General features: G+C 33.6%; 1 protein-coding gene across 1 annotated transcript; it reads right to left on the bottom strand.

Annotated features, from left to right (window-relative positions):
* Positions 1–767: 767 nt before the first annotated feature.
* LOC113004997 (mediator of RNA polymerase II transcription subunit 15) lies at positions 768–15,290 on the bottom strand. Its single transcript, XM_026139781.2, has 6 exons — positions 15,246–15,290; positions 14,544–14,595; positions 14,096–14,183; positions 9,166–9,211; positions 8,324–8,368; positions 768–1,202 (listed from the first exon to the last, which is right to left on the bottom strand). Exons 3-6 carry the CDS (start codon positions 14,156–14,158, stop codon positions 1,153–1,155), a joined length of 204 nt encoding a protein of 67 aa, XP_025995566.1. The 5' UTR covers positions 14,159–14,183; positions 14,544–14,595; positions 15,246–15,290; the 3' UTR covers positions 768–1,152.
* Positions 15,291–15,652: the final 362 nt, after the last annotated feature.

Here is a 15,652-nt window from a genome sequence, read left to right on the forward strand (position 1 = left end):
CTCGGACACTCTGTATACTTTCTAGTTGCATTCTTATATTTGAACATAACAGAAAAGTTATTCTAGGTGCTATTCCGCATTTGTAAAAATAGTAAAACTATTATTTTATATATGTTTATATAAATATGTTTTAAATTTCATCTTTTCGATAACGTGTATTGACTTGATCTATCAGTTATATGCGGGCAGATCCCATTTGGACATAGCACTGATTGGACACCACCACTAACAGCGGTTGATGCCTAAAGTTTTTCCGTTGGTTGGGTTAGATAAGTCAAGATGATTGGTTGGTATCCAATCGAGCTGTGTCCAAATGGATGTCACACATTATATACACCTATCAGCACAAAGTGTTCACAGTTCATCGCGAGAGATCAGTTTGCAGCAGTCGTAAAGGTTAAGCATTTTTCACCAGGGTCACGACTTGGGTAACCGCTTAGGAATATCCGAACAAAATTTCCTAGAATTTTTATTGCGAAAAATGTTTTGAGCAGTAGTACTGAATGCACTCAATTAAATACATATGAGAAATACATGAAATACACGTCTTTTTTTCGTCTAGTGCATACGTTTATTAGACATTTTGTAGACGTCTAATAGATACGTCTGTTAGACTTGAGATCTAAAAAATAACATTTCGACAATTATCTAGATGCGTTTATAGACTTACTTCAAACGGTCGAATATACGTCTATTAGATGTCTATCTGATCTCGCGTTTTTTCCTGGGAAAGGATAAAATTCTTAAAAAATATAAAAAATAGGAAGAATGTTATAAAATACAAGTTTATTTATTAAAGTTGAGTTTTGTGATTATCAAAGTATATTGCGTGTCTGCGGAGATTTTTAATATATTTAACATTTTTAATACATTTCTTCCTATCAAACAATATTATGGATTACATTATTGTATTTATATTAATGCAAATCGTTCCTATATTTTAAGTACCATATAGTAAACATTACAGATAATTATAACAGCTATTCTATGCAACTTTTGCACAGATCGAAGAACTGTATAAATACCATATTATGTAAGTTATGTAAAAAAATTAAAAATATCTTTTATATTTTCCCAATACCAGTCGTCATGTTTTTAGAAGAATAAAGAAATTAAAAATCTACGATTAAATAATCTTGATTCTCTTTCTTCTCATTCTTCAATACTTAAATATTCCAACTTCGGCAAACCAGGTTCAAGTTCTGTAAAATATATTAAAGTTAACTCAGAAGCTTTGCAAAGGGTTAACGTTACTATTTAATAAATTCATTTAATATAAAAGTAATGTTAATATATTACAATAATTATACATACATAATTTATATTGTATTATACATATTTATTATATTATATTCTTACTGAAAGGCTCCCGTTTGGACACAGCACCGATTGGACACCACCACTCATAGCGGCCGATGCATAGAGTTTTTCCGTTAGGTCGGTTAGGTTAGGTTAGATAATTCAGGCTTTAGAAGCCTCTTGGTCGAGGGCACTCGAGTCGAGGTGAAGTCCCAGATGAAGTATCTGGGACTGATTCTCGACTCGAAGTGGGGATTCCAACCCCACTTTGAGTGGATGGCCGCCAGATTGGGCGCCGCTGTCTCCAGTTTCAGCCGGCTAATGCTTAACCTGCGCGGTCCATCCGAGAGGGTACGCCGCCTCTACATGGGGGTGGTGCGGTCAATAGCGATGTATGGAGCACCCGTATGGTGTGGGGCTCTGGTGGCCAACAATAACATAAGGTTGCTCCAAAGGGAGCAACATAAGATGGCCATGTAGCAATTACTTATTGTATAAATCACTAGATTTATATTTGATTGAGAGAAATTTATTGAGACATGTAAACTATTTGACAAGCTGAATAATAATAATAAAGAAGTAAATGTTTATAATAACAGATGTTTAGTGTGTTGCTAAATAATAAAAGATAGTTGAATATGTTTACAAGGAAAATCGATAACAAGTGTAGAAAGTGTAAGTGTAAGTGAAAGAGTGTAAGAACGCCACAGTACTCCTCCCAAAGCGACGACTACGTTGCGAAATGAACTTTTTTTTTAGCTGGGTAAGTTCTTAAAAGTCTTGAAACAGGAACGGAAATAGAAGCGGGAACATCCAAACTGGTTGCAGGTTCCGTAGACGAAGAGCAAGGTGAGGAAGTAGAAACTGCAGAGAAGTCTTCTCTAGGAAGGAAAGCTGGTTTAAGTCGTTCTGTAGAAATATTGACAATTTTACCTGAAACGTTTATAGAGAACAAATAATCAGAAATGCGTTTGACAACAAGAAATGGTCCAGTATAAGGAGGTTGAAGAGATTTCTTGACAGCATCATCACGAATCCAAACATGAGTACAATCAAAGAGATTTTTATGTACAAAAGGAGATTTCTTGATGTGATGACTGGTTGGTGAAGATCTGACATTTTTCATATGAATTCTGTGTTTTTCTAAAAAGATTTCAAGATCTGCAGGAAAATCCTCTTCAATAAAAAATTCTCTAGGAATCCGAAGAGTGGTTCCATAGAGTAATTCCGCAGGTGAAGCTTTTAAATCTTCTTTAACATGAACGAAGACCAAGAAGAACAGAAGGAAGAGAGTCTAACTAATTCTTCGTCTGATAACACATAATGGCAGTCTTGACAGTCCTATGCCACCTTTCCAAAATGCCATTTGAAGCAGGATGATAAGCAGAAGTTCTTTTCCTGTCACAACCAATCAAATTGGTTAAAGCCTTGAAAAGAGATGCTTCGAACTGCAATCCTTGATCCGTGGTGATAGTTAAGGGAGAACCGTATCTAGCTACCCAATGAGTGTAAAAAGCGGTAGAAACAGTATCAGCAGAGATTTCCTTAAGAGGGATAGCTTCAGGCCAACGTGAAAAACGGTCAATAATCGTAAGGCAATAACGAAAATTTTGACAAGATAGAAGAGGACCAATCAAGTTTAAATGGACATGTTGAAAACGTTGATCAGGAATTACGATTTTAACAGGAACATTCTTCGTGTGTCTTGAAATCTTAGAGCGTTGACAAGGTAGACACGTACGAGTCCATTCTTTAATGTCCTTTTTTAAAGATGGCCAAATAAATTTTTGTAAAAGTTGTTTAGCTGTTGATCTTCCACTGGGATGAACAACATCGAAAATTCTCTTGCGGTTTAGGCACATAAGGACGAATTAGTTCAGAAGAACAATCACAATAAATAGGAGAAGTTGAGCCAGTAAGAATAAGTTTCCTTAATTGAAGAGAAGAGTTCGAAGAAAGTAAGTCTTGAAGTTCTTCATCTTCTTTTTGAAAATCAGCCAACTCATCAAGAGATACTATAATTGGCATTGAGACTGATTCAATTCTTGAAAGAGCATCGGCTACAGAATTTAACTTGCCTGAAATATAAACAATATCAGAAGAAAATTGGGCTATAAAATCCAATTGTTTGATCTGCCTAGGAGATGCTTTATCAAGTTTTTGACGGAAAGCGTAAATCAAAGGCTTGTGATCTGTTCTAATAATCAGTTGACGTCCTTCAAGTAAATATTTAAAGTGCTTGATAGCTAAATAAACACTAAGACGTTCTCTATCGTAAGTGCTATAATTCTTCTGAGTTTGATCAAGTTTTTTAGAAAAGAATGCAATAGGTTTATTAACATTATCGATGGTTTGTTCTAGAGATGCTCCAACAGCAAAATTAGAGGCATCACAAGTTAAAATCAAAGGAACGTAAGGTGCAGGATGAGAAAGAGTAGTAACTCGAAGAAGTTCTTTGCAATTTTGAAAGGCTACTTCAGATTCATTATTCCAAAGGATAACTCTTCTATCTCTCTTGCGACTATCCTTTAAAAATTCAGTAAGTAAAGCTTGATGTTCGGCTGCATTTTTAAGACAACGACGATAATAATTGATAATGCCAATAAATCTACGCATATCATGAATTGTCTTAGGTTTAGGATAATCAAATAGATTTTACTTTTTCTGTTGTAGGTCTAATACCTTGATTTGAAACTAAGTATCCGAGGAAAGAAAGTTCTTTTTGTCCAAAAAGACATTTGGATATGTTAATTGACATTCCGGCTTGTGATAAACGATTAAAAATAATGCGCAAATGGGCAATATGTTCTTGTTCATTTTTGGAAGCTATAAGAATGTCAAGATAGCAAAAAGCAAAATCTAAATCACTGAGAAGTGAATTCATTAATCTTTGGAAAGTTTGAGCCGCGTTACGAAGACCAAAAGGCATGACCAAAAATTCAAAAAGTCCAAAAGGTGTGGTAACGGTGGTCTTGTGAATATCCTCTTTGGCGACGGGTACTTGATAGTACGCTTTTACTAAGTCAATCTTGGAGAAGATATTCTTACCGTAAAGTCCAGAAGTAAAATCTTGAATATGAGGCAGTGGGTAACGATCAGAAACAGTGACCGAATTTAACGCACGGTAATCACCACAAAGTCTCCAAACATTTTCCGATTTGGGAACCATATGTAGAGAAGCTGCCCAAGTACTACTCGAAGGTCAAATTCCTACACTACAAATTCCTTGTTCCATCATGAACTTAAATTCCTCCTTGGCGAACTTGAGTTTTTCCGGAGAAAGTCTTCTGGGAACTGAAAATTTAGGAGATCCTTCCGTGATTATATGATGTTCGATTCAATGAGACTTCACCGAAGAAAGAGGAGCAAATCGAATAAGTCCAGGAAATTCTGCTAAAATCCTGTGATAAGGAGAGTCGGGAGACGTAGTACATATAGATAATTGTAAAACTTCTTGGATCTTTCCAAAATGTTTAAGGCCAGTAACAGAGTCGATCAAACGTTTGTTTTTAATATCAACTAGGAGATTAAAATGTCGAGGAAATCAGCACCTAAAATGGGACGTTGAATATCCGCGATGCAAAATTTCCAACGGAAATTTCTCCTGAGGACAAGATCCAAAGAAAGAGTTTTAGAACCATAAGTATGAATTTGAGTACCATTAGCAGCAAAAAATTTAAAATTAGTTGATAAACTTTAAACAAAACTGTCTTAGGAACTAAGGAAATATCAGCGCCAGTATAAACAAGAAAATGTAAATTAGAAGATTTGCCAAAAATTACGAGGCGGTGACAAGGTAAACCGTTGTAAGCAGCCTCAATCTTCAACGGCGCTTCTAGTTTTCCTGAGAGTCAGTAAAAGTTTTTGACATCGTACAAGGAATGGTACATTTCTTTGCTTTATCACCAAATTTTTTATGATAAAAACAAATTGACTGATCTTTAGAATTAGGTTTTTTATTTCGTGAATTTGATCTAAATTTTGATTTGCTTCTAGATCGGCTAAAAGATCTGCCACGACGACGAGAAACTTCAAGCGTAGCAATTCTTCGTTCCAAATCAGAAAAATCCGATTGTTTAGAGGTTGATTGCGTATTAACTTCCGTGATTTGAAAACCAGTATCACGTTCAACAATTTTATCCGCAAGTTCCGAGAGCTTGACTAAAGGTACGTTTTCAACAACAGCAAGAGTCGCTTGAACTCTATATGGTAAGCGTTGTAGCCAAATCGAATGTAAAATATTATCTGCTAAAGAACCACCAGATAATTGACGGATTTCACGTAAGAGTTCTGAAGGTTTCTTGTCATTTAACTCAATACCGGCTAATAATTGTCTCAAACGTTTTTCTTTCGAATCCGTGAAGCGGTGAATGAGTGCTTTCTTTAATTGATTATATTTATCAATTTTAAGCGGATTTTCAACAATTTCCGAAATCGCGACTAAAGCTTGTTCATCGAGATGACGTATAACGGAACTATATTTAATATCTTCGGAACGGATACGGTAAATTTACTCTCAATCTGAGCAAACCACAGCTTAGGTTGCTTATGCCAAAAGGTTGGAAGTTTCAACAGGCGAAATTCATTAGAATGGATCTGAGTGGACTCTCCCGATGATTGATGTTCAATACCAGAAGGTAAATTTAAAATTTCCATTCCGACTTGTTGTTGAAGACTCACAGTTGACGCTGAAGTTGAAGTAGTCGAAGTCGACGGAGTTGACTCAGATTTAACAGGAGTTCTATCCACAGGCATCTTATTAATGGTTTGATGCTTCCAGAGAAGAACCAAGACAATCCAGGAATCAAAATTCGAAGATTCTTGTTGACACCAAATAGCACTTCAGAAATCAAATTTCCCGCGTCAAAAGATATTTCAGCACACACCGTTATCACGTCGGGGTCACCAAAAATGTAGCGATTACTTATTGTATAAATCACTAGATTTATATTTGATTGAGAAAAATTTATTGAGACATGTAAACTATTTGACAAGCTGAATAATAATAATAAAGAAGTAAATGTTTATAACAACAGATGTTTAGTGTGTTGCTAAGTAATAAAAGATAGTTGAATATGTTTACAAGGAAAATCGATAACAAGTGTAGAAAGTGTAAATGTAAGTGAAAGAGTGTAAGAACGCCACAGCCATCAGGGTCTTGCGCGCGTACCGCACCATCTCCTGGGAGGTGGTGTGTTTGTTGGCGGGTTCGCCTCCGTGGGCTTACGTGGCGTGTTCCCTTGCGGACACCCACGAGTGGAAGGAGGAGCTTGCCCGCGGGGGCGAGCCTGCCACACAGCAAATGCTGGAGGCTCGGCGGAATGAAGCCCGCCGAGAGGTCGAGCACTGGCAGGGACCCCTGCCCCACGCCAGGGCTGGTTTGAGGGTGGTCGAGGCCATTAGTCCCGTTCTCAGGGAATGGGTGAGCAGGGGGCACGGGTGTCTCTCGTTCCACGTGACGCAGGTCCTCTCCGCATGGGTGCTTCGGAGAGTACCTGCACGAGAAGGTTGGACGGGAGGCCATCACAAAGTGCCACCACTGCCCAGAGGCGAGGGACACGGCGCAACATACCTTAGAGGTATGCCCGGCCTGGGCTGTCGAGCGCCGTGCTCTCGCCGACAGAATAGGGGCCGGTCTCGACCTCCCCACGGTGGTGGAGCGGATGCTTGCTAGTGCCGACGAATGGGCGGCGGTGGCCTTCTTCTGCGACACTGTCATGTCGCAGAAGGAGGCGGCAGAGCGGGCGCAGGAGGAAGCTCCCGATGCGCCGCCAGAGAGAAGGCGAAGGGGGGGGGGGAAGGCGCAGAAGGTTCCTGCAACATCAGCAGGGACTTCTTGCTCCCCCTAAATGATAAAAAATGCAGGCAGTGGGTAGGGAGAGGGTGAGTTCTGTCGCCCTCTCCCTGCCCGCATTCAGAGATCGCCGGTGTCCTGGCGGCGACGGATCTGTTGCCGCTAGGGACAATCCACTGGCGTGGCTACATTTCTCTCCTTCCCCCTTCCTCAGGGAAGGGTGAAGGGGGGATGGCCGGGAAGGAACAGTGGGGAGGGGGGACTCACAGCGCCGGCTAGACCGGACAAAGAGCCCTACCCTCTCCACTGTTGAGGAGGTACGCCTCGGGCGGAATCAGCGGCGGGGTAGTTGCCCGGCTGACCCGTCTCGGGGCTTGGGATGCGGGAGTGCATACCTAGGGCCCTCTTCTAGGGGGTCCGACGCATACCCGGTATCCCGGTTCGGGCGGCTGGGGCACGACTTCGGTCGAGCTCTGGCCGCTAACTCCGGAGGGGGGTTCCTGCTCTCGGGCGGGAACCTGTTTGGGCTAGGACGGATCGCGGTGCATGCTTAGTTCGATCCCGTGATCCGTTCCGAGCCCAGACGCCGGAAAAAGTTGGGTTTTAGTGAGTATGCTGGCTACTAGCTAGGTCGTCTCACATACCCCGCGTTCCTGTCCCCATAGGACCGGGGACCCATAAAGGCGTTTTCCAACTATTAAAAAAAAAAAATAAATAAAAGGTTAGATAATTCAAGATGATTGGCTGGAGTCCAATCGAGCTGTGTCCAAACGGGTGTCACCCATTCTTACTATATATTTTACTAAAAACTTTTTACTGTTAAAATTATTGTATTGCTAAATCAACAAACTTATTATGAGATATATCGGACTTTCAATTTTGTCGTTGCAAAAAAAATTTTTCTAAATTAAAAATTAATTTAAGGTTATAATAGTACTCTACAGCTTTGCTTAAGTCTACTTCGACCATGACTTGACGAAGATCATCTTATTTAGCTGTATATATGTCATACAAGACGTTTTATTACGACTATGAATTCATGACTAATAAGATAGTCTTAAAATAAGCAGGAAAAAAGGAAAAGAATTAAACAAAATGTAAAAGTAAAGAAGGAAGAAAGTAAGAGGAAAAAAGCATGTTATAAAGTTCAAAGGAGGAAGAACAGAAAAAAGCGAATATAGTGAATGAAAAATAAATCAATTTTTTAATATCCAATTGAATCGGGCATACCTTGATTATTGGTACCAGCATTACCAGTTGCACTTTTTTTAGAATCTATGAAAAAAATTTCATTAAAATAACAAAGTTTGAGGCAAAAGAAATAAGACTGATTAAAAAAAAGATATTGGATTGCAGAGAAAACTGCAACTTTTAAATTTAAATGACCCCAAATATCTTTAAAATAGAATATCTTTAAAATAGAAAAATAAATAAACAATAAGATTGATCATTTGATGAGTCGTACTTAAGCAACTCATTACATAATTGTGTCTTATTTTCTTGAAGTAGCAGGAAACATTTGTGTTTATGTGTTTTACAATTACTTGATTTATATTTAGTACAGTAAATGCTGTCTTAATGACAAAATTTAATTAAGATTGGAGTTAATGAAGGACTCTTGAAATTTCAAATAATTAAATCTCGTCAAAAAGTCCAATGAGAGTCAGCGAGGGTATAAGTGCGACTGATGATGATGAGAGTCTGTATATATTGCGCTGAAGATGACTCAAAATGAGTCGAAACGTCCGTAGTTATTGTAATTTGAAATGAAAGTAACACGTTGAAATTGTTTGTTGACAAGAAATAAACATTTGCGCACTTATACTTGCGCTGACTCTTATTAGCCTTTTTGACGAGATTTAATTATTTAAAATTTAATTAAATTACATTTAATTTCGTATATGTTAACATAATCTAATAAAAATCAGTCATTACTCTTATGGTAAATCTCATATCATAATGTAATAAAAATTTAATAGAGTATATAAAACATTATATATATGTGTACTATACATATATATATATATATATATATATATATATATATATATATATATATATATTACTCATACCTCTGAGATAAAGAATCAGTCTGGCAACAGTACCCAAGTATTCTTCCTATAAGAAAAAAAAAATAGTAATGTTGAAACGCTTGCCTAAAACAATATATAAAATGATATAATATAATCTACGCGATAACAACCTATTACATGATAACTCGGAGATAAACTTTTAAGAAGGGATTTTAGTCTAAAAAGCGATGTTTATAATAAGTTTCATTGTTTCTTTAAAGAAAAACTATTGAATATAGAAATGTAAAGTTTTGAATACATATTTACTCATATTTAGACGATATGTATAAACTTTTCTAGGTTCAATTTAGTTTTAATGTTCAATATTCGCGAAACTGCGCAATCAGCACACAATATTTTTTAAATGTTTTTTTAATATTTAATATTAATTTTTCATTGTACAATTCATTATAACAAAAAAATTTATTAAACATTTATTAAATACTTAAAATAATGATTTAGAAAAAAAATTTATTGAATGTTTATTTAACATTAATTAAGTATTTAAAATAATGATTTAGAAAAATATTTAACTTTTATTTAACGTTTATTTAATATTTATTTTACATTAATTTTCCATTTAAAAAAAACATTTTTTAAAAACATTAATTTAACATTTATTAAACATTAATTTAATATTTTACATTAATTTTTCATTTAAAAAAACTTTTTAAAAACATTAATTTAACATTTGTTGAACATTAATTTAATATTTATTTCACATTAATTTTTTATTTGAAAAAACATTTTTTAAAGACATTAATTTAACATAAAATAAAATAGAATAATAGAAAGCTAACGAGTCGCGTAGGTTATTATACGCCAAGAAACGAACAAGACAATTAAGTTTACGAGATTCAAACGTTTCGACTCTTTAATTATTGGTCATCTTCAGTGAAATATAAAATAATCTATAAACAATAAGCTTGTGTTACAAATTCCGCAGTTAGGATATAATTAAAAGAACATATGTGTAAAAATATACCAAAAATTATAAGTCAAAAAACTCTGCGCTATCCGCTTATTAAAATGAGACGCTTTATTCCGTAGTGGCCTTGTGGAACGTGCTAAAAAGATAGAATTCTTGGAACAGTTGATAGCAACACAGACTGCAAGTTAAGGAAAATGCAACCGGTCACATTAAGATAACAAAAAAATATTTTTTTTAATTAAAAAGAGTAATAATATAAGCAATAAGTCGAAAATTTAAAAAGTTGTAAAGAAGGACGTAACAAATAAATAAAATAAAACCGTGATAAATTAAAAAAATGATAATGTAAGCTGTACAAGTCAATAATTATAAAATTGTAAAGAAGTAAAAAATTAACAAAAGATTAACAAACCTAAAAGTTTCAAAAATTATATCACAGATACTTGAGGAAGGATGTTGACGAAATGCTTAGAGACGAATATCAGGGAACATATAAGAGAGAATTGTCGAAATGGTTAGATAAGGATAGGAGAAGGGAGGGATACAGACTCTAAGAGGGGAAATACGTTCGAGAATGGGAAGATATGCCTCTGAGAGGAGTTCGGTATCGCTTTGCTTGTTGAGTCCGTTTTGTTGTTTCTTAATAAATAACATTTCAGGTATAGATCTTTTCCCATACAGCACAAAAAATTGCAGCAATGTTGCAATGTTGCAGATTGCAATGTAATATTACGGAGACATTGCAGAAACATAAATTAACAATATGCTTGCAACGTCTCATGGCACATGCCAGTAATATTCCGGAAATATTGCAATATCATAATTTTTTAATATTTATATCAATAGACGAAATGGGCCCATACATGAAGAAACCTTGATCTACAGCCCAATGAACAAACAATATTTCTTAATTGTATTTTTAATAAAAATTTTTTTATGTTTAATTTAATTATTATATTATATTGATATATATTTTTTAATTACATTTTTATTTAAACAAATAACAAAAAAGTTATTCCAAATGCTATTCTGTATTTGCGAAATTAGTAAAAAAAAAACTATAATTTTATATTTGTTTATATAAATACTGAGCTTTAATTATACATATTTCATTTTTTTCAATAACGTATATTGACCTGATCTACCAGTTATATACACATATCAGCATAAAGTGTTCACAGGTCATCATGAGGAATCAATTCGCAGCGATGGAATCACGGAGGTCAAGCAACGTTCACCGAAGTCGCAACTTGGATGGGTGACCGCTTGGAAATTTCGAAAAAATATTCCCAAGATTTTTTTTACAAAAAATGTTTTTTAAAATGTTACACAAATATTGTTTTGTTCATTGGAATGATGTGGTGTAATAATATTTATGTGAATATTTTGGAAAAATGTTTCAATGCAATATTTCAAAAAGCGGACATCTTAATGTTGCTGCAATCTTCCAACTATGTTGCAGCAATGTTTCGCAATCAAATTGCAATATTACAATGTTTCAATGAAATCATTCTGCAATGTTCCTGGAATCTCTCTGTGCTCTATGGGTTTACATACAAAGATTCTTTGTCTAAAATTTTAACATTTTTTAAATCAAAATCATGATTATTTCCCATACGATGTATGAACATAACAGAAGAGGAGCTGGCCTTCTTAATATCTGCTTTATATTCTGAGACTCTCGTTTTTAATTGTCGTTTTGGCTCTCCCAAATTCATAACTACGGGGAAAGATCATATCAATCGTCTGTTCTGTAACAATGTAATTTATAAAATCAATTGTAAGGATTGTAACTCATCTTATGTGGAACAGACAACATCCTTTGTCAAGTGTCTGTGATATAACTTTTGGAACTCTTAGGTTTGTTAATCTTTTGTTATTTTTTTTACTTCTTTACAATTTTATAATTATTGACTTATATAGCTTACCTTATTATCTTTTTAATTTATAACGGTTTTATTTTATTTTATTTATTTGTTACGTCCTTTACAACTTTTTAAATTTTTGACTTATTGCTTATATTATTACTTTTTTTAATTAAAAAAATATTTTTTTGTTATCTTATTGTGACCGGTTGCATTTTCCTTAACTTGCAGTCTGTGTTGCTATCAACTGTTCCAAGAATTCTATCTTTTTAGCACGTTCCACGAGGCCACTACGGAATGCAGCGTCTCATTTTAATAAGTGGATAGCGCAGAGTTTTTTGAATTATAATTTTTAGTATATTTTTACACATATGTTCTTTTAATTATATCCTAACTGCGAAATTTGTAACACAAGCTTATTGTTTATAGATTATTTTGTATTTCACTAAGGATGACCAATAATTAAAAAGTCGAAACGTTTGAATCTCGTAAACTTAATTGTCTTGTTTGGTTTTTGGCACATAACAACCTACGCGGCTTGTCAGCTCTCTATTATTCTCTTTTATTTTGTATTTATTATATGAGCCTAACTATATTTATTTATTTTATTAAATTAACATTTATTGAACATTAATTTAATATTTATTTTACATTAATTTTTCATTTAAAAACAGTTTTTTGAAAACATCAATTTAACATTTATTTAATATTTATTTTACATTAATTTTTCATTTAAAACAACAATTTCAAAAACAATAATTTAACATTTATTGAACATTAATTTAATATTTACTTAATATTTATTTTTTTTTTTAAATAAACGTTTTTAAACATTTATTTAATATTGTTTAAGTATTTATTTTTCATGAATCATTTAATTAAAAAAATGATTTTAGTACGCATTTTTTAAATGTTTATTTAATATTTATTTAATGTTTATTTAATATTAATTTTTTTACTTATTTTTCATCTCTATAAAATTATGTTTATTTATTATTTATTTAATATTTAAGCTCTTTATTTTTCAATTATTATTGATTTTAAAATTCGCTTAAAAAATGTTTTAATAACATCTATGAAAATCAGTAAAAAATTTACTTAATTATATATATTTATATAAATAATATACTTTAATTATATATATTTCGTCTTTTTGATAACATATATTGACCTGATCTATCAGTGACGTACATGTATTAGCGCAAAGTGTTTATAGATCTTCACGAGAGATCAGTTCGCAGCGATCATAGAAGTCAAGCAACGTTCACCGAAGGGTGACCGCATGGAAATTCCCGAGAAAAAAATTCTTAAAAAAAACTTCATTAAAAAAAAATTTGTCTAATGTAAAAAGGGGCATAAATCCACTAATTTTAACGTTTTTGAAAAATTTTTTTATTGCAAAAGTTTAAAATGTTTTTTTTTGTTTTTTATTGTTTTGCTCATTTATGCTTTGTAAAAAGTTTTTATAATATAACATATAAAAAAACATTTTTGTAACGTTAAAATAAATATTCTTTTAATGGAAAAAAGGCACTTAACCCATTATTTTTAACATTTTTATAAATGTTTTTTAAATGTTTTTAAAAACATATTTTAAATATTGTGTGCTGATTAGATGCCCTCCTTAACAGATGCTCCTCAATGATAGACATGAAGGATTAAGGCTAACAAAATTTTTCATATACATAAATATTATGTAATTGAATAAAAGTTGTTAAGATTTAACAAAATGACAACATAGTAAGCATCAAAGTTTTATTTTTACCAAAAGTTCTCTTTTTACTCAATAAGAAAACATAAAGAATATAACTTCGCCCATTTTCAGAAAAATTTTAGGCCATCCGCGTCTAATTGTCAATTATATATAATTTCGTAGATAATAATGGTTTAGTATTTAATTGTAAGAAACAATAAATTTAGATCCTCAAACTCCTGTCGAAAGTAGTTCTATATTTATCTTACGTTATCTTCATTTTGTTCTATATAATGTTTCGTATTTTCAATCACCTAAAGATTTTTTAGGAAGAATTCACACCTTGACAGAAAAGCTGTTTGCAAACCGAGCTATATTCACTTGAGTTTGACAGAACGAGTGGATGATTTCGCTCGAGAACGGAATGAGCGTGCGACATACCTTAGATTTAGCTTTTTGAAAGACATGATTCTCCATTTCAATGCTATTCTTTGATGTACACATACCAGACTCTTTTATCTCTTCATCACTGTCAATAAAATGTTTACAATTGGATATTAAATAAAATATTGGAATTATTTCTTTTCATTGCACTATCCATATGTTATAAAACAGCAAAAAGGAAAAAAACAAAAAATTTTTAGAAAAATTATACAAAAAAATAAAAAATAAACATTAAGAAAAAGGATCACACATACATACACAAATAATGTACCACTTTATGTCAAACAAAATAAAAATATATAAATAATAATAAACAAAACCCAAAAGATAAATCTATGTAAAAGTTTGTTATTCTTTAAATGATAAACTTTTATTGATATCAATTGATATAAGTTTGAACAATATTTTTGTTTCACAAGAATGATGGTAAACAGATTCGACTTACATCTTCGCGACTACGCTCTGTCGAAAGTGCGACGTTTTCCAATGCGAATCATCTGCGGCCATAATGTCAATTATTGTAAGTGTGAATAAATAAGACCCGATAAAAGTATACACAAGAGAAGTATACATCGAGAATACACAAGAGTAATATGCACTGCAGTTGAAGTCACATCAAAAGCAGTTCAGTTTAGTTGAATTTTGGTTTGACTAGTTTTCGTCTCTTGTATTTCACAGGGACGATACTATCTCTTAACACTGGTAACACTTAATACTATCTCTTAACACTTAGATTACAAAATCAAACTTGGAATACAATGGCAATTGATTGTATCAATATCTTATCTAGACAAAACAGATTCCAACACGGTTTCGTTCTCCACGAAGTTCGAAGTTCAGTCAAGTTAGTACTCGTCTCTCAAACGGATTGTAGAAATAATATGACCATACTACAAAGGCATACTACAAAGTGTGAAATACAAAGTCTTGATATGTAAATGAAATCAAATTTATAACTAAAACACAAATAATTGCCGATTGTGATGCATTTAAAAATATTTCCGATAAAGGGGACAGAGCGGACTTTGTTTTCCGCGAACGCTTCACACCAAACACAAGGACCATGAAATCTAACACTGCCGACAGCACAAGAAATTTTATTACGATAAAAAAATGCTGATAGTACTGATAGTGTATGTACACGCACCGGCAGAAATGGTGTCTCTCCGCGTTGACGCTCGGCTGCCGAACACACGCGAGCTAAGTACGCGAGGCGCGCACGTACATGTTTCGCGGCAGCGCGGCGGAGGTCGGGGTGCCGGCAGAAAGTAGTGGGAGTCGTTTTAATAGCGCATCTTCCTTGCTAGACTCTGGGTCGAGAGAGAAGACACGAATCAAGGTGCTCAAGAAACTAGGCAGAAATGGTGTCTTTTGCGCCTATACGGCTGATATACAAGATACCACGGTTGGTCGCGCGCTGTTTTAATTTTTAATTGCATAAAGAAATTTACTCGGATACGAAGATTTTTTTGAAAAATAATGTAAATAGAAATACAATTTTTAATAATAAATTAAAATTATTTTATCACGACAATACAGCTTCAATTCTTGGGA

This window comes from Solenopsis invicta, chromosome 16 (assembly GCF_016802725.1).
Source record: "Solenopsis invicta isolate M01_SB chromosome 16, UNIL_Sinv_3.0, whole genome shotgun sequence".
Taxonomy (NCBI): domain Eukaryota; kingdom Metazoa; phylum Arthropoda; class Insecta; order Hymenoptera; family Formicidae; genus Solenopsis; species Solenopsis invicta.